The sequence below is a fragment of the Medicago truncatula genome, chromosome 4 (assembly GCF_003473485.1).
Source record: "Medicago truncatula cultivar Jemalong A17 chromosome 4, MtrunA17r5.0-ANR, whole genome shotgun sequence".
Classification (NCBI taxonomy): Eukaryota; Viridiplantae; Streptophyta; class Magnoliopsida; order Fabales; family Fabaceae; genus Medicago; species Medicago truncatula.
Window position 1 is genome coordinate 63930249 of NC_053045.1, and position 24507 is coordinate 63954755.

Sequence of the window (24507 nt, forward strand, 5' to 3'; positions counted from 1 at the left end):
TTAAAAAAAAAAGTGTGATTGTGACGTGTACCTATCGCATCAACATAACGTCAGTTTGTATCCTTTTTTAACTTTGATTTTTAAACTACGAAAATTTCTTTTGGATAAATAAATTTATTCTACAAAATTAATTGTCTGATATTATATGAAATAATTGACGCTCTCAAATATGTCTATTTACAATTTTGATCTTAAATATTTTTAATAATATATTATTATTTTTTAGATATTTTGAAGATATTCATCAAATTGAATTCAACTACATCTTATTTCCTCTGTTCCATTTTAAATGACATGTTTTGGAAAAAAAAACATTTATGAGAAGAGAGAGAGAACGAAATCTATATCTTTTTCCGTTTCATCTTCTTCTTTTTCCTCCTCCACGATTATTGTTGTTGTCGTCGTCGTCGTGATGGTGGCAATGGATGGTTGAGTTGGTAGGTGACCGTGGTTTTGTTGTCTTGGGTGGTTGTGAAGGTGCCCCAATTGCTATCGTATACTCGACAAAAGTAGGTTTGTTGGTGAGGGTGATGCGTTATGAGAAGATGAATATCGATGTTTTCACTACATTTTTGGGATTGCAAGAAGAAGACAAATTAATGTTTTTTTTAGGGCAAAAATGTAATTTCAATGGTAGCTGACTTCTTTAGGAGTAAATTTGTCCTTCAAGTCATTTTTGTTGAATCATCATTGTCAATATACAATCAGCATGCACCACGTCAGCTAATCACGTCTACACGTTAAGATTATGAATCTAAGAACAAAAACTAAAATGATTAATAATTATCTGTTTGAAAATATTAATAAGTTCAAAGATTATGAACCCTGTTTTTAATGTAGTGTCACACTTCCCTAAAAAAAAAAATGTAGTGTCACACTTGACTTGTAGACCACGTGTGGTACCTTAGATTAGATTGGGTAGTTCCAATCACCAATTTCTTTTATTTAGACTCCCTACACGGTCCACAATGGCTTCATTCAGCAACGTTGTCACTTGTTATTAGAGGTGTCAAATGGGCCGGCCCGACTATAGAAATGAGCCAGCCATGCCCGACCCGTTTATGATTGGGTCGTGAATTCTAGAGTCCGGTTCGGGTGGGCTATGGGCCAGCCCGGCCTGACCCGTTTATGTTTTATTTTTAAAATTTATTCACTTTTTTTTATGTATTTTCTTATGTATTAGTTACTCACCATTATTTTTTTGCTAAAATATGATTGGATAGACATAAAAATATAAATAATTTTTACATTAACATTGAATAATAATTAAACTCTAGATTATTCTTTCAATTAAATCAGATTAATAATTTATAAACTTTAAAATTTTAAAACTGTAAGCTAAATTCATCCATATTTATTAAGTTTATTTTTTTAAATATTTTTTTGGTAATAAACTTTAAATTAGTTGATATTTTTTTAAAAAAATATGTTGTTTTTTAACAAAAATAAAATGAAATATGGGCCATGGGCCGGCCCAAAGCTCGGTGGGCCAGCCCGCCCGGCCCAACTTTTTTATGGCCCAAATGGGCTTGGGCCGAAAAAGCCCGAGTGCATTTTTTGGTTAGTTTTTTAGGGCCGGCCCGGCCCATGAGCACGACCCATTTTTGACAGCTCTACTTGTCACCCTCGATAAGCACCATCTCTACCTTAACCTTGTTATTAATATGCGAAATGTTAACCGATGTCCATGGAGTACTGATTAAGGAAACAAATATAGTAGTTTTTGTATCGGAAATTGTGTAATCAATTTCTCAAAAATAAAAAAAGTGTTATTCTTCATTCAAATTTTCTTTTTTTGGATTCCTTCCGAAGACACCGGTTAACAACCCATAACTTATTATTATGACCTACAACATAATAATATTATGTATCCTAGAGGCAATTTTTTTTTATACAGATAAGATTTTATGTAACCTATTGAACTCATATGATAGATTGCATTTATTATCAATAAAGGAATTAGTTACCTTTGATTCAGATTCAATACATAGCTTCGTGAATTTCTGAAGGGGCATTTCGTCTTGCTTTTTCACTTGTGTCAGGTGGATGTTAACATGCTCTAGATTTACACGACTCTTTAGAATCATTCCCACTATTTAAACGTATTTGCTACAAATTTTTAATCAAATATATTAACTTTTGTTGACCAATTTTTGTTTATATTTTGGGACGGAGGGAGTAGTTGTTAATTGCTATTGCTTTTGCTTCTTTTGATGCATACGATATACAGTAATTATACCTAACCAATCTACGAAAATAAGGAAGGATTGTGGACGATACAAGGGAAGAAGAGGGGTTTTAAAAAATTTAGGGATTGTGCCATCGAAATTAAGGAGATACTTTCAATATAATGCACTTGAATGATTAATGATCAAATAATAGTTGGGGGCAGAGCCATTCAAGAAGTTTTATGACTAACTTGAATAACGTTTTACCGATCTAGATTCATGAGGCTTATTCTAGAGTACCATTAGCGCTCGGAGGGAGTGGGTGGACCAAAACACCTATGTCCCAAAGACTAGAAAGCGCAGGAACCCGAGGGTAGTTGGAGATAGCTCGCAGACACAAATGGATTACTCCTCCTAGGTGGTTGATCTAACACAGGCGCAAGAGTATGTCGGGTATGCCGCGGAGGGATTTCAGGGATATGATCGGATGGAGGAGGATGATATGTTTTATCAGCCACATGAGGAGGCAGAGGGTGAGGAGGTGGGACATGATGAGGATGTTGAGGCAGATTATCTTGCGGCAGATGATATTGTGTCTGAGGCTCAGCCTGAGCCCGAGTCTCGGCGACGTCGTCGTGGTCCATTGATACCGTCGTGCCCTGTTGTAGGGCCTCCCTTTCCTGGAGGTCCTGAGACCACGGTATTGTTGTCCAACTACGCGAGGCACGTGGCAATCCCTCTTTGGGTGAACCACCATAATGTAAGTGTTTAAATACTTTAAAATTCTTTAAATGCTTTAAAGTGATTTATATTTGTAGCGTAAGTGGTTTAATTATTTAAAAGAATGTAGGGTAAGTGGTTAAATTAATTAGCATAAGTGTTTAATTATTTTAAAGAATGTAGCGTAAGTGGTTAAATTAATTAGCGTAAGTGGTTTAATTATTTAAAAGAATGCAGCGTAAGTGGTTAAATTAATTAGAGTAAGTGTTTAATTATTTTAAAGAATGTAGCGTAAGTGGTTTAATTATTTAAAAGAATGTAGCGTAAGTGGTTAAATTAATTAGCGTAATGATTTGATTATTTAAAAGAATGTAGCGTAACTAGTTTAGTAACAAACATGAGCAAAAAATAATGTTAAAGATTAGACTTTAAATCCTCTAAAAAAAATTAGTAACAAACATGAGCAAAAAATAATGTTAAAGATTGGACTTTAAATCCTCTAAAAAAATATTAGTAACAAACATGAGCAAAAAATAATATTAAAGATGAGACTTTAAATCCTCTAAAAAAAGATTAGTAACAAACTTGAACAAAAAATAATGTTAAAGATTGGACTTTAAATTCTCTAAAAAAAGATTAGTAACAACAAGAATTTATTTGGCAAACAAAAGAAAACTTGAGCGGCCAAAACGGAAGTTTTATTAATTATGATACAAAAATGAAAACTTGAAATTATTTAAAAGACCAATGGATGAAATAAACTTTTATGATATTACTAATTACTATTAGAATAAATAATAAAAGATCTTTATTTTATATGTAGGCAAACTAAGGGTCTGTTTGGTAAACCCAAAAAAAGAGCTTTTAGCTCTTAGCTTATAGCTTATAAGCTCGTTTCAAAAAAAAGCTCTGTTTGGTAACACTTTTTGACCATGAGCTTATAGCTTATTTCACGAGCTTATAAGCTATTTTTCAGAAGCTATTCCAAGTAGCGTTTGAGCTTATAGCTTATAGCTTCTCATTTTTTGTCTCATTTTTACCCTTATCAATTTAACAAAAATTCATATCTACCCTTTGTAATAAATAAGTACGTTGAAGAAAAACATAGCACTTTTAATCCCATATTTCACTTTTAACTAAATATATATGCTCACGCTTTTATTTATTTTTACAAAATATATGCTCATGTTTACAAAAATAAAAACTACATTTTTTCTTAAAAAAATATATGTTACGTTTGCCTAAATAAATCATATTACGTTATGTTTAATTTTGTTTTTAAGTCTAAAAACAAAATTTTGTTTGATTTTGGGTCAATACGTTTAATTTTGTTTTAGTGGATAACAATTAATTTTTTTTAAGGGTTTTGTTTAATTTTTTTATAAAGTCTAAAAACTGAAATAAAATTAATTTTAAATAAAACATTAGGCAATTTATGAATTTAAAAATAACATATGAAAGACATATTAGATTAATATATTTAAACTATGAAATTTTAAATATTTTAAATATCAATTGATACAAATTTTATAATGAATTAAAAATATCCTTTTATGTCATTTTACGTTTATAAGCTAGTTGAACCGTTAATTTTACCAAACACTTCAGTTAGCTTATAGCTAAAAGCTATCAGCTATTTTTACCAAACAGAGCCTAAAAATATGTTGAGTTCATGAATAATTTTGTTATATACAATATTTTATTTATAAATCAATATATCAATAATTTATATTAATATTTTAAAATTTAATCAAAATTATACAAATAATCACATGCGGGCAGTAGAAAAAGGCAAAAGTTATGGTGCATAAGTCATTTCCTTATGCACCGTGCATAAACACATTACAACCATCAGATTTCTTTCATTTTGAACAAAAATGATTTTGACTCACTTTAAGGGTATATGAAGCAATTATATTGGGATTTATGCACGGTGCATAAGGATATAACCACTTCCGTAGAAAAAGCGGGTAGACCGAGAATACAGTATCCCATAAAGCAACACATTATTTTGTTACTATTTACTATCAGTTTGTTTATTGCGATTGCAATACAGTATAAGAAAGCAGACACTGATTCTCGTTGACCTAGTTCCTCTGCCGCTGCCGCTGATTTTCTTTTATCTCATCGCCGGATTTCAACTGAAACCTTTAAACACTTCTCCTTTCCAATTTACCACTTTTTGTTTTTATCTTTCTCCAATCAGGTATGAATTTTCATTCATTAGTTTCCTTTCGCTTTACAATGTGTAAATTAAATTGAATCCCCTTTTATTACTAGTAATTATCTGTTTATTGGAAACGGATCGTTGCTTTAGTTGGTTACTTTGCCCTAATTCAATTTCAACTGATTCCATTGTTAAACTAAGCTTTCTAAAAAAAACAGTTTTGAACTTGTTTTTATGATCAGCGGCTGTTAAGGATTATCATTAGCATCAGCTCCATTTCCTTCGTATGATTTGGTTTTTTATTAGCAGATATATTAGTGTGATTTGACTTTCGTAAGATTTTGTTGTTATATCTAGTAGCAAATATATTTGTGTGCTTTAGTCCTTTATAAGTTTTGGGTTATTTAGTAGTAGTAGTAGACTTTTAGGTGTTGTTTGACTTTAATGTAAAATATGTTTTTAAATAGATTTTCAGGCTTCATCAGCCTTTAAAAGATCGACGAGTAATAAACTAGATTCAGACCTATAATTTTTGAAGTAGGTCAGACTTAAGCCTTATAAAGTCCGGTCCGACCTAGTCCGTTTCCACCCTTAATTGTCTAAAGGGCAAAGGGCATCCCGGTGCACTAAAGCTCTCGCATACGCAAGGTCCGGGATGGGGTTCCACCATTCAGTGTATTGTACGCAGCCTTACCCTGTTTACACACAAGAAACTGTTTCCAAAACTTGAACCCCGTGACCTTCCGGTCACATGACAACAACTTTACCAGTTGCGTCAAGGTTACCCCTCCCATTGTGAATGGTCTAATGGACTCAATTTTAGTCCTATTAATTATCATGCGATCGGATCCTCCCTATATCCACAATTTCTTTTTTTATCGACTTCGTCAATATTTTATGTTTCATAAATACAATTAATCATTTAATTATTGAAAAAAAAAAAACAATCCACAATTATTTCTACATAGCACCTTAGCAACTATTTCACCGACTTCACAATGCTAAATTAATGTTGTTGTCGATCTTACCCCAAAATCCATATATTTTCTCTGATCCATTAGTCTGTGCTTTTTAGAATGTGATAATGCTTCCGTAGATTCTTTGTAGAAGTAATTGGTACTGATTGATTTGTTAACAGATAATTTTACCATACCTTTGAATTTGACATTAGTTGTGTTCTTCTATAAATGTAGAATTCTTAGGCAATGGAATTTATAACTTCTCTTTGGATAAACGAAGAATTCTTAGGCAATGGAATTCATAATTTGAAAAGAGTCATGCGATATACTACTTTACATATAAAAGAAAAATCTGGAAAATCAATTTTTGCTAGAAAGTAGAAATAATGGGTGATTTGCTTTTTATTTGACGGCAATGTTACACATATTTTTTTAGAACATGTTTAGAGGAAGGAAGCCTAAAACGGTTCACATGAAGAGAAAATTAAACAAACGTTAAATCTACAAACTTGGTCTTATATTTATTATATCCCTCTCCATATATGATATATCATAATAAATTAATTTACTTTGAAATAGGGCTAACATTTTTGTTTTATTGCTCATTTCCTTATATGTATAAAAGAAGATGCTTCTGAATTTAGGATTGAACATTGCTATCACAACTCATTCAAGATGAATAGCTCCACAAGCGATGCTTTGTTTGATGATGCATGTGCGTATGACAATGCAGTAAAATCTACATGTCAAGAAAAGTATTCTGAATTTGCAGAAGTCATGAGTGATTACAGGGATGGACGAATTGACCCAGGAGGTGTCAAAGCAAGAGTGCACGAGTTATTTAAAGGCCATAAACATTTAATTTTGGGAATCAACAACATCATGCCAAAGAATTATGAAATCATACTTCCTCCATCGGATGAAAAAGTGAATCGACAAGATGCAACAACTTTTCTCAAACAAGTAAAAGTTGTGTTTCAAGATAAGATGGAAAAATATTATGAGTTTCTACAAGTCATACACGATTACATGAATCTAACAATTGATATATTAGATGTCATCGAAATAGGGATGAAGCTATTTAAAGGGCATGTCGATTTACTTTCGGGATTCAACTACTTCTTGCCAGAAAGATACCAAATCACATATCCATTGTTGCATGATCATAAACAAGGTCATCAATTAGTGATAAAAGATGCATTTCTCAATGAAGTCAAAGCCGTGTTTCGTGATAAGTTGGAAAAATATTTTGAGTTTTTACAATTGATCACGGATCACAAGGCTCAAGGAATTGATACGAGAGGTGTTGTGGCAATAGTGAAAGAGTTATTTAAAGAGCATAGAAATTTAATTTTGGGATTCAATGCCTTCCTGCCAGAGGAACATCGAATCACACTTCCATTTGAGCTTCATTGCCATGAAACTGGTTAGTAGTTTATGATTATTTATTCTGGTACATATGTTGATAATTTCTGTAGGTTTTGCTATATATGTTTCCTTCTATCCGGCATGTTTATGCCATCTCTGATGTGGCTCCAAACTAAGCACCTTGATATATGATCATTCCCAAAAACATGCAGCACCAAAATAAGAAACAAATCAATAATTTTAAATCCTTGTCTCATGGTTAGGTTCTAGGGTAGGTTTAATAGCCAAATAAACATGAATCAGACGAGGCACCATACAACAACAACCAAGCATTGTCCCACAAGCGGTATCAGCCACGTTGATTAAATTGCGCTATAATGTTCTATCATACACCATACTTTGATCCAACTCATTGATCTTTAATTCTTTCTTAACAGTTTCTTTTATATCTTTTTCTATGTCTTCTTCTGCCTCTAGTGATCTGATTATCTTCCATCCAATCTATTCTCCTTACCACAAAATTTAAAGATTTTTCTCTTTACATGTCTAAACCACCTAAACCTATTTTCCATGATCTTTTCTACTATAGGTGCTACCCCTACTATCTCTCTAATAGATGGAAAATAGGTTTGGGTGATTTGAGCATGTAAATCGAAGATCTTTAAATTGGATGGGGGATAGTCAGATCAATCTTTTCTAGAGCTACACCAACTATCTTTCTAATATTGTCATTTACATGTGCTTGTATTTGTCTGTTGTTTTGTACTATGGGCATAAAATATTTAAACCGTGTTACTTGTGGTATGACATGATCTTCAACTTTCACCTCTAAGGTAGAACTTCTTAGCTTTTTGCTAAAATTACATTTTATATACTCTTTATTGTTTCTACTTAGGCGGAAGCCATACACCTCTAAGGCTTGTCTTAAGTCTCCAATCTCCCATTCAATTCCTCTCTCGAATCTCCAAACAGGACTACATTATCTGCAAAAAAGCATAGAACTCGGAGTTAGGTCTTGGATGTGTTCCATAAATACATCCAAAACTAAAGTAAAAAGATAAGGGTTCAGGGTTGACACCAACCCTTGGTGCAATCCTATTGTTATGGGAAAATTGTCTGTGGCTCCATCTTGCGTCCTCAAACTAGTCGAAGCTCCCTATACATATCATTGATAGCTCTAATATAAGCAATCCTAATCCCTTTCTTCTCTAGAGCTTTCCACAAAATCTGTCTAGGCACTCTACCATACGCCTTATCAAAATCAATGATAATCAACTGCAAGTCTTTTTTATCCATCCAATAGCACTCTATCATGTGTTGAGGTAAGTAGGTCGCTTATATGGTTGTCCTTCCTAGCATAAAGCCAAATGGGCTTGAGTCACTTTTCTTAGTCTCTATTCTATCAGCCTTTCTCATAATTTCATGGTATGACTCATAAGTTTAATTTCCTTATAATTTGTGCAATTTTGGAATTAAAGTGCTTCTTTTCCACTTGTCTAACATTTGCTCTGTCATAATTTCGTTAAAAAGTTTGGTGAGCCACCCAATACCACTACCTTCAAAAAACTTCCACCCTTTAATTGGTATTTTGTCACGTCTTACTGCCTTGCCATTACTCATCCTTGTCAACTCTTCTTTTACCTCGTATTCTTGAATCCGACGATAGTAGTTATAGTTTCGACCTCTCTGATGCATAGCCTGTTCTTCTAATCACAAAACACTAACAAAATTAAGGTGTATTGATTCACTACAAATTTTAGGACTATGATCTGATCTCCTATTCTTTTGACATCCATAATACTCTTCTTCCATTCCTTATCCACAATAATGTTAACCCCATTTCTCGGTCTAACTATACCAGTTTACCAAAGTTTAAAGTCCTAAACTATGTAATTCTTTCAAAAATTAATCATCCTCCTAGTCATAGTTGTCTATTGTTTTCATAGATTTTCGTGTAAGAGTGTCAATATTCCATGTTTCACAATGAATCATACTCTCACGACCTAAATTCTTCATTCACACACGTTCACGACCTAAATTCTTTATTCATACACGTTCACGCAGATATAGGAACCCTTGCTTATTTTTCACTACATCCGGGCGACGATGCAGCGGCCCTTGCTCATTTGACTCCGTATCTAACTATACATCACGTTGCTTTCGGGCAACGACCTAGCATTCACACTATTCCGTATTTGATCCTTGTCATAGAGATTGGACAAAGTTTTATGTTTTTTGTCAAGGTCTAACACAACCCTCATTTTACTTAGGCTTGGTACTGGCTATGCATAGCAAGGAATAGCAAGGATAACATAGGCAAGATTTAGAAACTGCACCATAATCAAGAATAAAAATCAAAAGAGGAGCTTATGCTTAACTCACTTTTTCAAAACTTAATAAAATGGTCTTGCACATTTATTTTGGAGTTTAGTTTTTCTTCTAAATCAAATATCCAGGGAAGACTAATAACAAGGTTGTCAAAATTGGGATCTTGTTTAAGATTGAAAAGAGGTAGCAAGATCGTAAAACATAAAATTCTAACCAAGATCAGAGGATCCTATCTGATAATTTGTAGGATTGAAAGGGGGTAACAAGATAGCAAAACATAAGATCGTAAGATCCAACCAAAATGAAAATAATACTACATATTGTCGTTGTTTTTCTTCTTATTCTACCTTCTTGGTAGTCCTCATCGACCCGCCATTAATATGTACTTATCTAGTTATAAGTTTTTTTAAAATTGGTTCCAATTCTATTGTATTGAGAGAAATTTAGGGACTAATTTAACGACGTTTAGCATGATTAAGTTGTTACACTTTGCATCGTTGAAGAATTAAATTAGTGATAGAAATATATCATGAAACAAACTGAAGGTTTATATCTTTGGAGTATTAAAATAGAGGTTTGGGGTTCATGCATTTTTTGTCCCTGGGAAACTAATGTTCACTTATGAGAACCCTCTTGATCAATGCCAAAGTTGTTAGAAAACTAATCTCTCCCTCTCTCGTTTTTCTTCTTCATAATTTATAACTTTGATGTTTGTCCATGCCATTATCTAGAAGGTTGTGGGTCTAACATTCACCGATAGTGTTTTCCTTCATAGTTTGTAGTTTTGATGTTTGTCCATGTCATCATTTAGAAGGTTGAGGTGTGCCAAACATTTAATTGCATGAAATTTTGTAACTAAGGTGTTATTCAGTCTCTATAGAAAAGATGCTAGAAACTATACTTAGATTATTTGAGCATCTAGAGAGAAGGCATGTAGAGAGAAGGCCTGTGAACTCTGCACTAAGAAATGGTAACATTATAAGAAATGACAACATCATAGAGTTTGGTAGCACCTATTATAGAAAAGATGCTAGAAACTATACTTAGATTATTTTAGCTTGTAGAGAGAAGGTCTGTGAACTCTGTAGTGAGAAAAATAGAACGGGTGAAAGCTAAGCCAAATCTCTAGAGGCAAAGGAAGATTTAAAAAAACTATAAGTGAAACTTGTAAGGAAGATCTAGAGATTAATGAGTTGCATAGAACTGTGATATAACATTATGACATTTTTTGATCCATGTAGCCGATCTCATTTAATGAGTTAAGACTTTGTTGTTGTTGTTGGTGATGGTGGTGTTATTCACTCTCTTGTTTAAATAATGTGAAACACTAGTAAGGGTGTTATTCAATCTCTTCCTTTATACCTAAGTCCGCCTATGTTTGAATTGGACTATTGACAACAAGCATGCAAACTATGGTTTCGTCACTATGTTTACCTCTGTAATCATGAAATTGGTTGTTGATTGTAATTGTAGTAATTCAAAAGACTATTTCACTGCTGTATGCGAATTATATTGTTAAAACATTTTCATAATTGTTTATGATGGAAAGGAAAATGGGGTTCGAAAATTTATTTCATTAGATTTTTAAGGAGTGCAGTCCTAGTGGATGTCTTCATGTTCATACAACTCAGAAGAGGTAGAGGAAAAGATTTATAGATTAATGAGTTGGATCCAAATAAAATTTATGATAGATCAATCGTACTTTGATCCATGTAGCCGACCTCACCTAATGGAATAAAGCTTGGTTGTTGTTCATGCAACTAAAACCTTCATCAATTTCAGTAATTTTATGATATTCTATTGTTTTTCTACATAGCGTTTTCCTATTAAATTTCAGTTTAATTAGTATTATAGTATCTGTTATGTACGATAAATAGTCTAAAATTATCATTCTAGTGTCTTTTCTTGGTATATTGTTTTTTCCTCACTTCTTTTGCCTTTTCCTATTTTTTAAGTCTTTTTCTCTGTCCATGTTGATGGGTTTGGGGTTCAATAAAAGCCATTTTTTTTTTTTGGTTGAAATAAAATGTCGTATCTATTGTATTTTTTTTTTGTTGACAAAATGTTGATATTTTATGCTTTCGGGTTAGAATGTTAATTTTCATGTGAGGATGAAATTTTTTCCTATTTTTTTTTTCCCCTTTTTCCTTTTTGATGGGATTTGGGGTCAATCAAAACATGTCTCTTTTTTTTTTGTTTAAAATAAAATGTCACATCTATTGTTAATAATTTATGCTTTCGGGTTATAATGTTAATTTCCATGTGAGGATGAAAATGGTATTGCATAGTTTACTGTACATTGACATGATCACATGAATGAAAAAATAAACCGCTTATATTAAAAAGAAGGAAGATCACTCAAAATTGTATTGTATGTCTTGATTTTTATTTTGGGTAAAGGGGCAATAAATGTTTCTTTATCTCCCCTTCATTTTACATGAAATTTTCAGATGAACAAGATATGTTTCAGAAATAAATAATAAAAGCATATATTTGATATTTTTTTTTTATTGGAAAAAGCATATATTTGATAGTCATCTAACGTTCTCATTGTTGTGATGCAAAGGGAAAAGAAGAATTGTAGCAGCTAACTATGAGCTTTCTTGGGATGTTCTTGATATCATTTCCAAATCTCTAGACTTTGATGATCTCTTTCAATTTGCTTGTGTGTGTAAGAATTGGAGGGCATTTCATAAAATGTATTGGAGAAATTTCTTGGCATTACAAGAACCATTACTTGTTCAAAAGTCTTCCTTTTTCAAGAAATCTTTTTCCTTTATCAGCATACCTAACCAAAAAGTTTATCGCTCAAAGATGATCAATTATTTCTGGCACTTTGCATATTCTGGATCTTCTAGTGGATATTTGATCATGACAGGGAACAATAACTCATTTCTGCTAATGAATCCATTTACGAGAAGAAAGAAGGTAATCAATACCTCAACCTTTAAAGTAAATTTTTCTTATTTCGCTTACCGTGTCTTGCTTGCTTTTGACAAAGGCTCCAAGGATTTTGTCTTAGTGGCTTTATGTAAAAGTTCTAACAGTTTGCATGTCTATCAATCTCGAAATTTTGGTTGGGTTACTTATTCAACAATGGGATATCCATGGATGATTGTTGACTTTGTTGTTTTGCACAACACTATATATGTTGTCAACGACAAGGCCAACATAGGGATACTCAACTTAAATTCTGCAAATATTAAGTTTTTAGAAATGAAGTGTATTCCTAGCGTAACTTCCTTGTCACACCTAAGGTTGGTTAGTTGTGATGAACAACTTTTTGTGGTTCATACCAAGCCCGGTGTAGTATTTAATGTGTATAAGATTGACTTTTCAACCATGAAGTATGTCAAGTTGAAAACTTTGGGAGACATTGCATTATTATATGCTCCTGGTGGAAACTACTATGCCTTGAGCAACCCGAACAGATGGGGTTATGAAAGCAACTCTGTGTATGTCATTGATCGTTCCTCTACAAAATGCAGAGTGTATGTAGGGGATGATAACAAGCTGCCAAAGTACATTAGGCCACATGAAGATCTTCATATTATGAGACCCTACTGGTTGGACTGGTCTTTTAGACATCTTCACTACGAGATAGATTATTCTCTAGCTGACTAAATGCTTATTGTACACCATGTAGCTTTTGATCTGTGTTTGGATCTTGTTTCTCACATTTTCTTTTTGTTTGCCAATAGTTGAAGTAAACTTAAAATACTGGTATCGTTTATAATCTGACTATTACTTTTTTTACCCTATTACCTTCTCACGTGTTCTATTTTTTTTTTTTTACAAAAATGTCCACGAGGTTTCGGATTATATAATTCGAACATAATTTGGATGTGTTTGGTTTATATAATCTAAAATATGCTTATATATAAGCAGCAATCAAAATCTCATTTCATTTCAGTAGTTGCGAATTTTACCTTTAAAAAACAACCAAAATACAAAGTAAAAAATATGATAAAACATGTCACATAAAAAAAAAATATATAGAAAAATACTACCAAAATTCTAAAAGTCAAGTAAAACTAATGCATTTTTTTTTCTTCTAAAAATTTGGAAAAAAATTGTTTAAACGATGGAATTTTAGATTGGGTGCTGTCCGGTAAGAAGTCCCTTCTACGAGAGTCTTGATTTTCAGGGAAAGTTTCAGAGCAATCTGGTTAAGTAGCCCGAAAACCTTCAGAGCAATCTGGTTAAGTAGCCCGAAAACCAAATTTTCGACTGGGAACAACTAATAATGACCTAAAACATAAGGATTAGAGTTAGGGAGATTAATATGGTCTTTAAACTGGTTAATCGTGTTACTAACAGGTAGAAGGATTATAGTTAGGAAAATTAATATGGCTCTTAAACTGGTTATCCATGTTACAGACAGGTTCAAAATTTGTGCTTATACATATAATCCGAATTATTTTTTCCCTAAATAATGGGTGTTTAGAGGGTGTCAGATTCTATAATGTGAAAAAGCAAAGAACGTGCCATATTGTTTCACAAGTAAACTTGATTGGTGAACATACACACATACATGACATGCTTCCATGAGAGTGGAGGTGAAACAAGTGAGGGCTTCAAGGTGGTAGATATGGGAAGAGAGGGTGTGTGTGGTGATGAGAGTGATGAAGAGAAATGAGAGTGGAAGTGTTGTGAATGATGTAATACATAAGATTACGAACTTGTTGTTTTGAATTACTTTCACCGGTTCTACCAATGTCCAAAAAACCATCTTTTTCAAAAAGCTTCAGATTTGTAGAACGGAGATTGATGTCGTAGCACACAGAGAGTTGCTGGGAGGTTGAGATCCACGATTGGAGGAAATGATTCGAGTGTGTACAATGCATTGTAAGCAATCATGGAACGTCAACATCCACGGATAAAATGAACTTGTGCATGGTGCGATATATGTCACACTCGCGTACGGTAGAAGGCGTCAAAAATACATCATTTACTGTTTTGTGTACAATTTACACAAAAACTTGATGTTTTTGCGCTTCTATCTGTTTTTTAGTGGAATGGCTTCTATCTTTTATATGCTATCGTTTTAATTAATGGTTCAAGGAAAATTTCTTTCTAACAGTGTTTTTTTTTATGGGATGCTAATGACTTAGTAGTTTCTTTTTGGTACAAACTTAATGACTTCTTGTATATGAGGAAAATAGTTGCTTCATAACATTCAACAGCGTAAGATATTATTATTTAGTCATATACTCAACGATTGGCTTCCTTTAAAATAGAATTGATTTTTTTGGTCAAAAACGGATTTAACTTACTGCTTAATGTTATTAGATGCGTGTAAATTAATAGCATTATATATATTCGTTGACACCAGGTGTAAGTGTTTGGTCTTACAACAAATCTCAACCGTTATAATTATTTGATCTAACAATTCATATGATGTCAATAATAAATAAAAATGAAGCACATTATGATGTTAATAGAAGATTATCATTAAATAATAAATCAAGGAGTATAACATATAGTGATAATCTCCTACTTGCATCTTAACGTGCTTCCTTTTTATTTAGGTTTTTTTTAGATTATCTTTGAAGAATGGTGGGTAATTTACCCACCAACCAATGAAAATGAGCAATTTGTTGGTGGGTCAAGATAGTTCATGGATACCACTTAAAAATGTGCTTATGTGGCTAATGTGTATTGGTTGGGGTAAATTACCCACCATTCTTTCATAAGTACCCTAGTTGTCACCTTTTATTTATTATTGACATCATGTGAGTTGTTAGATCAAATCATCATAAAGATTGAGATTTGGTGAGAAGATGTGAATTTTAGTCAATTGTATTAGAAATTGTGTTCCTTTGTTTTATATCGATTTGCAAAAACACAAAAAGAGTAAAAGTCACACTGTATTTCTTCTTATCTCTATGCAACGTTTTTCTTACATCTCGAATCATATTTCTTTCAAAATAGTGTCTTCTATGTCAGTTCTCAATCTTATTGCAACTTTGCAAATACTTAATCTCAATCCTAATTCCTTTATCTTCTACATATTGATGGTGGGTGGGTTTGCCGTCGGTGTTGCTGCATCAAATTGGTCAGATTTGGAAGAAGACATGGTTAAGCTTCAAAGAGAAATTATAATTGATTTTGTTGGAGAATGAATTTTCATTGCAATCCCATTTTGAGGATCTCTATTATTACAAAAACAAATGAACAAACAAGCGGTGGAGAATTATTAAGAACATTGGGTTGTGGCACAGGTTGAAGAAAACAGTAACGCAAAAAGAAGTTAATTATTAGATTTTGTGATATTTTCTGTTTCTTTCACTTTGCATGGCTTAATAAAATTTTGATGTTTAAAAAAAAAGTTAATTACTAGATTTTAATGAAATTGATATATCCAATAAATTGATATAATTGTGTAACAACAAAAATTATCCTAATTTATTTAAACCAAATTAATCGTATGTACGTAATGCATAAATACCTCTTACCAAAAAAAAAAAATGCATAAATACCAAAAATTACTCATATTTAACAACAAAAATTATCTCATTATTTTCTTCAATCAGCAATCAACATAAACCAATTATCTCTTAAATGATAAAATTGTAAAAACAATAGTAATTACAAACATATTTAATACAAATATCCACTATCTTAATTCCCGTTATTTTTTTAAAAGGTCCTATAATTAGGGACGGATGGAGTAACATCATTCCATTGTTTGGTTTAGTAATAAGTGAATGGAATATAATGGAATTCATTCCATCCAATATCATCCACTCTTCTAATTTTTCATTCCTTCCAATTTGGAGTGTATGCAAAGGAATCAAACAACAATAATAATGCAATTACAATTTTGTCTCTTTTTTTATTTCATAAACCATTTCATTTCTTCTATCGTTCCTATTTGTTGTTCTTAATTTGGGTCATGTTGTTTCTTCATCTTTTTTCTAGTATTCTTCAAGTAGTACAGTGTTTTAAAACACTAAACTGCAATTTCGTTTGAATGTACTCAACTTAAAGGTATTAAAACTCCAATTTAGAAACATCCCTGATAACAATTCAATAAAATCCAGAAACGTATAATATTTGAAGGAAGAAACATGCTCACTGTTTGATTTATTTAGCAAAATTTAGTGGATGTAGGATTGAGCTTTGGAATCATTAAAACAATTAAAAAAAGATCCTTAATGGCCGGCCTCAGACAATGGAAAAAATGAAATATTGAGTTGCTTTCCTGTATCTAGTAGTGTATTCTTATTTTATCAAATCATTTGCATTTGCTTTCTTGTTATTCTTCTGATATTTTTTATTTTAGTTAACATTGTTTTGATAAGTAAATATACTTTGTACATGACTTTTAAATTAAATAAGGGTAAAAATGAAATAAATAAGTTATAACTCTCTTCCTTCCATTCATTTTCCAAACAATCGAATGGGAAGTTTATTCCATTCCATCATAAAAAGTCCAAACAGTGGAATGGAATATCTATTCCGTTTCATTCCATGCCACTCCATTCCATTCCGCTCGTTTTAGATTATCTAAACAGAGTCTTAATTCTGTCCCTGGATAGTTGAATTTATATTGTTGATTACCTAAGCGAATTTGGTAATAATGCAGTCACTTTTAAGGATATGGAAAAAAATATAAATTTTCAAGTTCAGGAGACATTTTGCACATAAGTGCAGAATTTCAAAGGGTATTTGCAAAACGCCATCTTGACTAACAGAAAAATTTGATGGAGGGGGTGTTTTTTTTTAGGATAAATTGATTAACATTGTGCAATTTTAAAGAGTAATTGAAATTTTGTTATGCTCTTGCTTTTTGAGAAATTATCGCCCCAAACAATGAACATTGAAATGTTATTTTTTAAAACTCCAATTTCTGTGCTGTTATGCTCTTGCTTTTAGTGAAATTTCGGGTACTTTCATGTGACATTGATTTTCACAAGTGTTGGAATACTTTCAGTTCCATATGCATTAGCCTCAGGAGGATGGTTAAGTTTAGCACTTTTATTTTCTATTGCAGCAGCATCATTTTACACAGGCATACTAACGAAAAGATGCATGGAAAAAAATTCAAACATTAAAACATATCCTGACATAGGTGAACTTGCATTTGGAAAAATAGGAAGATTAATAGTATCAATATCAATGTACACAGAGCTATACTTGGTTTCAATTGGATTCTTGATTCTAGAAGGTGATAATTTGAGTAATTTATTCCCAATTGAAGAGTTTCAAGTATTTGGATTATCAATTGGTGCAAAGAAATTCTTTGTGATATTGGTTGCAGTGATTATCTTGCCAACAATTTGGTTAGATAATTTGAGTTTTCTTTCTTATGTATCTGCAAGTGGTGTGTTTGCTTCTGGTGTTATTATTTTGTCAATATCATGGACAGCAACATTTGATGGAATTGGTATTCATCAAAAGGGTGATATTGTAAATTGGTATTCACCAATGCTTCTTATTATTCATTACTAAAATATGTTGTAATCATCATGTTGTTATGTTTTCAGTTTCACAACTTTGTTCTCATTTGTGAGTTAAACTCACTTGTTGTTCCAATTTCATTAGATTTCGAGTTTACAAGCGAGTAAACTTGAAATTGCTATCTAAATATAATCATTGAATCGTACATTTTTGCTAGATAAGTCGCAATTATAACAACCTTAACAAATTACCATATATTATAAGTATATGTACAAAAGAAAATCAGAACTCAACTTTTACAAACATTACAACGTGCAATTCTCAAACTTCATCTAGCAATTGGATGAGGATCAATTTCTGTTATGATATGTAAAAGAACAATTTAGCTTCAGTTTATCATATCTAATGATTCTTTGTTCTTAACATTGTTTGTTGCTGTTTTCAATGGATTTGATATCAACTTCATCTGAGAGTGGACAACTGAGTGTTGAAACTTCATCACTGATTCATGATAGTTCTCAATGTTACTCCCCTAGAAATAAAGAATCATGGAAGTCTTTAGTCTTTTAATGTCGATGTTTTGGATGCAGAACTTCAAGAAAACCTTTTCCCAAGTTTTGAAGATCATGATCGACTTAATGAAAGGGTTGTCACAGTTGACATTAGAAGCACAAGTTTTAGTTGTTCATGTCGTATGTTTGAGAACAGGGGCTTAGGTGGTTATGTGCAATATCATTTTTTGAAGATCTTGGAGTTCTTAGGTGGTTATGTACATTATCATTTTTTGAAGACAATACCTGAACAATATGTTTTGAAGCGTTGGACTAGAGATGTGCGTCCGTCTGTTGATAAGCTGAAATCTATCATCAATGTTGGCACTGAAGACACCACTCAAGCACAAAGATATCAACAAATTTGTGTTGTTACCGTTCAGCTTTCTACACGTTTTTGTGCAGATTCGGAGGCATCTGAAATTTTTCTCAACGGTGTTCTTGAAGCTGGGTAAAAGGCAGAGGAGTTGATTCTTTCTAAAGGTATTCGTCCAGACCCATCTTCCGTGACGCCATCCAAGTCTTCAAAAGTAGCTGCTGTCGATGAACCATCTGCTGGGGTGAAGTCCACTACATCAAAGTTCAAAGAAAGATCAAATCCAAAAGAAGCGACTTAAAAGTGATTATGAAAAAACTAGAGAGGCAGAAATTCCTTATAAATCGGAAGAAACAAAAGAAAGATGATGAAACTTTTAAAAAAAAGTGGTCATTGATTGATTGTTTTTATGTTATAAGTTTGTAATAGATTTTATCGGGAATATTTTGATATGATCTATTGGAAATTATACATTTCACATTCTTTATTGTTATGTATTGATGATTATATGTTAAAACCATTAGACAATTAGTTTGGTTTCACATAGAATACTATCAAAACCATTAAACCATACTTATGGTTTCAGTAATATTTTTTAGGCTAAACTTCATTTTTCGCCCCTTAAGTTTTCAAATGTTGCGATTTTGGCCCCCTATTAAAAAAAATGGCAAAAGTGACCCCCTATGTTTAGGGAAATATGCTCTTTTGACCCCTAACCTAAGGAAAATATGTTTTTTGACCCCTTATCTTTACAAAAAGTTGCGATTATGACCCCTTTTCTAGGACACGTGGCATCTTTACAAAACATAAGCTTTGAAATGACTTTAGAATGTACGTTAACTAAAACCAGCAGAAACAAATGTATAAGAGGACCAAGAGATACTTAACAAAAAAGATACTCTTATAGAAGCTCTGAAACATATGCTGACAGTAGAATACATTAAATTGATCTATCAAATAAGGTTGTTTAGACAAAACATTCATGATACACTTTATAAAAAAACACTTACAAGTGACATGATATTTGATTAACAACACATAAGTTATATTTGTGACATGAAGAATAAGAAAGTTATATACCATACCACTTAAGTAAAAGGATCATAAGAAGTACTGTTATGTTCATTTTCTTCCACTAGATCATAAGAAGTACTATTCAACAACAATTGTCGTTGAAAGAAAAATGAAGCAATTGTTTTCTTTTAAACATACACTTGTCACAACCCTAAAGAAGCACTATTTCTTTTGTTTATTTGGTAATTTCAGGCTGATGGGTTCCCTGAGCCAGAGATCATTGACTACAACCCTAAAGACTTTGATTTTGGAAAAAAGAAGTCATTTTCATTTCGTGATCAGGTGAAATAACAACAAAATTAAAACAAAACATCAATAATCAAAAGCAAAATTACATGAACTAAAACCAAAAGATGCTATATTTTCAAGGGCTAAATGACAATGCAACTAATTTACATTGTCATTCTCTAAATGACAATGATGTCATGAATGCAAGCTCAAATATTTTGTAATTATTTTCTAGTATTTAGAATTTGAAACAAACCAAGACTAACGCAGCCACTTTAGCATACTAAACAATGACTACCCGTAACAGCTGACCCAATAGACTATTTACCAATCATGAAGGTGCATTGTAGTTTATGCTTATTCAATCATACTTTATTATCCAAAGCAAGTAAAGCTTTCATGATGGTGCAATGAAGTTGAATTGTTATCCATCATAGCACAACACATAAGCTTAGACTTGAAACTTTGATTTTCTTTTCAGACGTGTGGTATACCACAACAAGTCCCACATCAGATTTGTGTAAAAACAGGCACAAAGCTCAAAAGAAGTTAGAATTTGAAACATATGTAGTCCGAAATCCGACGCAGTCAGTACATGTACATCGGTGGTTGTTTGATTGAAATAGGTCTAACTCCAAATCTAAGTACAAAAACCATTTCCCAAGCAAAATGATTTTGGGATAAAAAATCGGTTGAATGTCATAAAAACCATGAATGGATTAATCCCCTGGATACAAAACCTAAGCAAATAGAACTTATGAATTAATGTGTTCTAAACCTATAATCAATTTCAATTCAGCTAATGTTTCAAATCAACACACTGAAACCATTTCCAACTAACATATACAATTTTAAAACTATTTATGTTAGAGGCTATGATGTTGCATGTTAAACATGTTACATTGAACATTGTTCTCACATCAATTTCAGTTCACTAGGGACTAATTTTCATTTGTCGATTCACTCCCTTGGCACAAACACTCTGAAACCATTTCAATTTGAAATTAAACTGTCAATTTGAGATAATTTCAAAACTATTTGAGAACAATGTTCAATGTAAGACAGCGACAGTGAAAATGAGCAAGAAATCATATATGATAAGTTTGAACCTGTTTTGTTTTCAACATTTTGTTGTTTGTTTCGTTTGGTGACGGTGATGATGATTTCGGTGACGGTGATGGCGATGAAGACAACGACGGTGAAAAATGAAGTTAGCATGCATTCACCGAGCAGAAACCGTTCGTTTAACTACCGCCGGCGAAGGTGACGAAACTGGTTCAGGAGTCCTCACTGATTCAATGATTTACTTCAGCACCTTGAGATCGTTTTCGGTGATGAAGACAGCGCCGGTGATGAAGACAAACACAGCGACGGTTTCCGGCGAGGTTGTGAGCGTTTGGTTTCGGTTTCCGACTGATTCAATGAAAAACCTTACTCAATGAGAAATGGGCTTTTGTTTTGGAGAGAAATGAAAATAGTTGTGAAACCAAATGGGCTTTCGTTTGGTTTGGAGGGTGTATGACAAAATGGATTGGGGTGTAATTATGCAATTATGCACGGTGCATAAGGAAATCCTTATGCACCATAACCACTCCCCTCTTAATTTCTAATTTCATGATTTTGGTCCACATATTTAAAAAATAGGAAAAAATTAAACATTTTTGGTCCGCAAAATTAAAAAGATAACCCAAATTACCTATGCTAGATAATAGATATTGATTGGTAAACGGAGTTGAAGGAACTAAGGGTGTTTCATGTATTGCAAATTTATTTTCCGGAATGTGATATTGGGAATCTTTGGTTCCCATGTCTGTTTCAAGTTTTCATAAATTATTCCCAAGTACATTTTATTTATAGGAATAAAATTTACACGACTTTTCCACACTTTATTCCCATGTTAAAGTATGAGAATTTTTTATTCTTATAGGAATAAGAGGTAACCACCCATAACTTCCCACTATCACACTTTTTTAACTTTTTATTTTTTTGTTTTAAATTATAAATTAAATATATTTCAAAATATTCCTGGAAAACTAACTTAATTACCAAACATATTGATAGGATTAAGATTCCTAGGAATAATGTTCTAGGGAATGCTATTCCCAGGATTGAAAATGTAATCATTGAAACAAACACCAGTACACCTAAAGATGATGGTGACGGAGAAAGTGAAGATGTTGGCGAGACCGAGGACAACTTGCGTTTTAAATATATGAGTGAGACTGATTGAGAAGATATGATAGCGATTAATGACTATGGTGATAGAAAAGATAGAGATTGTCGGGTGTGAGATGTGGATTGAGAAGAGAAGAGTGGGTGTCGTCTGATAGATTGACTCTAACTTTGAGAGTGAAATGATTTAGGATTTGAGTTTCTATTCATATAAAAGAGGTAATGAAGTGATTTTCTATATTTGGGACAAGTTTAAGTATGGGTTCGGAGTACGTACCTATTACCTCATTAACCGTCTCATACCCTTGTTTTAAAATCGGATAAAACTTGAACCATACCTAAATCCAATCAAAGTAGAAAAAACCAACAAATCGAGTTTGGTTCGGACGGATACCCGTATGGACTCTCCTACCATGCCTATCTACATTGCTTCAATTTCAGCATAAATATGAACTCATAATGCTTTCAATGAATAAATTGCATCACAAATTCTAGTGCACAAGTTTTTCTTACTTTGGTTCCTAATTCCTAATTGCTGCAAAAGCAAAAATGAATGGTTAAAAGGAGAAAGAGAAAAAAATATTCAAAAAAGAGTTTAATTACGTTTGGTCAAGCGAATTCCTAAGGAAAACTATTCAATCATAGGTTCCCTGTACGAAGAATTTAATGAAGAAAACAAAATTTCAATTCAAGGTTGCAAAGTGTTTCACATAAAGAAGGTAGGTACCAGTTATGTAAGTAGGACATAGGAAATGACTCGCTATCATTTTTTTTCCAGACAATTTGAAAGGTAACTAGTGATTTAGGCTCTTTTCCACAAAAAAGAAAGAAAAAAAACACAGATGATGCAATGTTTGCTTACACTCATTTGTCGCACCAATATTATATAGTAGCTACAGGTATGTTCAACGAGTCGATTTAAACACAGTTGCAAGCAAATGTTACCAAAAAAATATATCTATTCTTCCTTTTCTTCTTCCTCTGCTTGCATGATATTAACCGCAATGTCCGTTGTATCTAAAGTCTTTCTCAGCAACTCATTCCGAACAAGCACAGCTTCCAGCTGGAAGTAAAAAGAAAAAAACTAACCATTTAATTCAAATTTATTCAAAAACATAATACTAAATATAGATGATGGTATCATTAACATTACCATATTGTTTTTTCCATTATCGAGCAACATCATGCAATCTCTCGAGCTTCCTTCCATCTGTTGTTTCTTTTTTGTATCTTTTAGCATCTGTTCATATTTATCCTTTTCCATGTTTTTGTATTTATCCTGTATGCAATTTGAAGACAATTAATATACAATACAAAGATTAGGCTATTTAGTTTTAGAGAATACTTTACCCTCAACTCATCAGCTGTTCTGCCTGCGAACACCCCGATGAAACCGGAAGAAAACAGCATGCCATTTATTATTTGAGCAAGAAGTTTACTGATTGTGAATCTCGCTATTCCATGCTCGAGAAGACCTGTTGCGCACTAGCCTGGGCTGCCAAACGCCTCCGTCACTATATGATTAGTCATACTACTTGGTTGATATCTAAGATGGACCCGATCAAGTACATCTTTGAGAAACCCGCTTTGACAGGAAGAATTGCCCGGTGGCAGATGTTATTATCCGAATATGATATTGAGTATCGTTCCCAGAAAGCAATCAAAGGAAGTATCCTTGCTGATCACTTGGCTCACCAACCGATTGAAGACTATCAGCCTATCAAGTTCGACTTTCCTGATGAAGAGATTATGTATTTAAAGATGAAAGACTGCGATGAACCACTGCTCGGGGAAGGTCCAGATCCTGAATCAAGATGGGGTCTAATATTCGACGGAGCTGTTAATGTTTATGGTAGCGGAATTGGGGCAATCATTGTTACTCCTGAGGGTGCACACATCCCCTTCACTGCCAGGTTAACATTCGACTGTACAAACAACATTGCAGAGTATGAAGCATGTATCATGGGTATCGAAGAAGCCATCGATCTGAGAATCAAGAACCTCGACATTTATGGTGACTCAGCCCTTGTAATCAATCAAATCACAGGAG

The 24507-nt window shown here is 32.8% G+C and overlaps 1 protein-coding gene and 1 long non-coding RNA gene across 4 annotated transcripts; one reads left to right on the forward strand and one right to left on the reverse strand.

Moving 5' to 3' along the window:
• Positions 1-4881: 4881 nt before the first annotated feature.
• LOC11435794 (uncharacterized) lies at positions 4882-13471 on the forward strand. 3 transcript variants are annotated; one of them, XM_039833268.1, is made up of 3 exons: positions 4882-5094; positions 6643-7440; positions 12277-13471. In XM_039833268.1, the coding sequence occupies exons 2-3, from the start codon at positions 6690-6692 to the stop codon at positions 13332-13334; spliced, it is 1809 nt and encodes a 602-aa protein (XP_039689202.1). In that variant the 5' UTR covers positions 4882-5094; positions 6643-6689; the 3' UTR covers positions 13335-13471. The 3 variants fall into 3 exon arrangements, with proteins under 3 accessions (XP_039689202.1, XP_024637812.1, XP_039689201.1); XM_024782044.2 differs by having other exon boundaries at positions 6659-7440; XM_039833267.1 differs by having other exon boundaries at positions 4883-5094; positions 6640-7440.
• A 9829-nt stretch (positions 13472-23300) lies between these two features.
• LOC11437897 (uncharacterized) lies at positions 23301-23863 on the reverse strand. Its single transcript, XR_003011644.1, has 3 exons — positions 23808-23863; positions 23611-23736; positions 23301-23520 (listed from the first exon to the last, which is right to left on the reverse strand). It is a non-coding gene; the product is annotated as an uncharacterized lncRNA (long non-coding RNA).
• Positions 23864-24507: the final 644 nt, after the last annotated feature.

Excerpts from the sequence above, each read along its gene's own strand:
- LOC11435794 (XM_039833268.1), top strand. The coding sequence starts at position 6,690 with ATGAATAGCTCCACAAGCGATGCTTTGTTTGATGATGCATGTGCGTAT. Across the intron at positions 7,441-12,276 it reads GCTTCATTGCCATGAAACTG|GGAAAAGAAGAATTGTAGCA; the intron begins GTTAGTAGTTTA and ends TGTGATGCAAAG.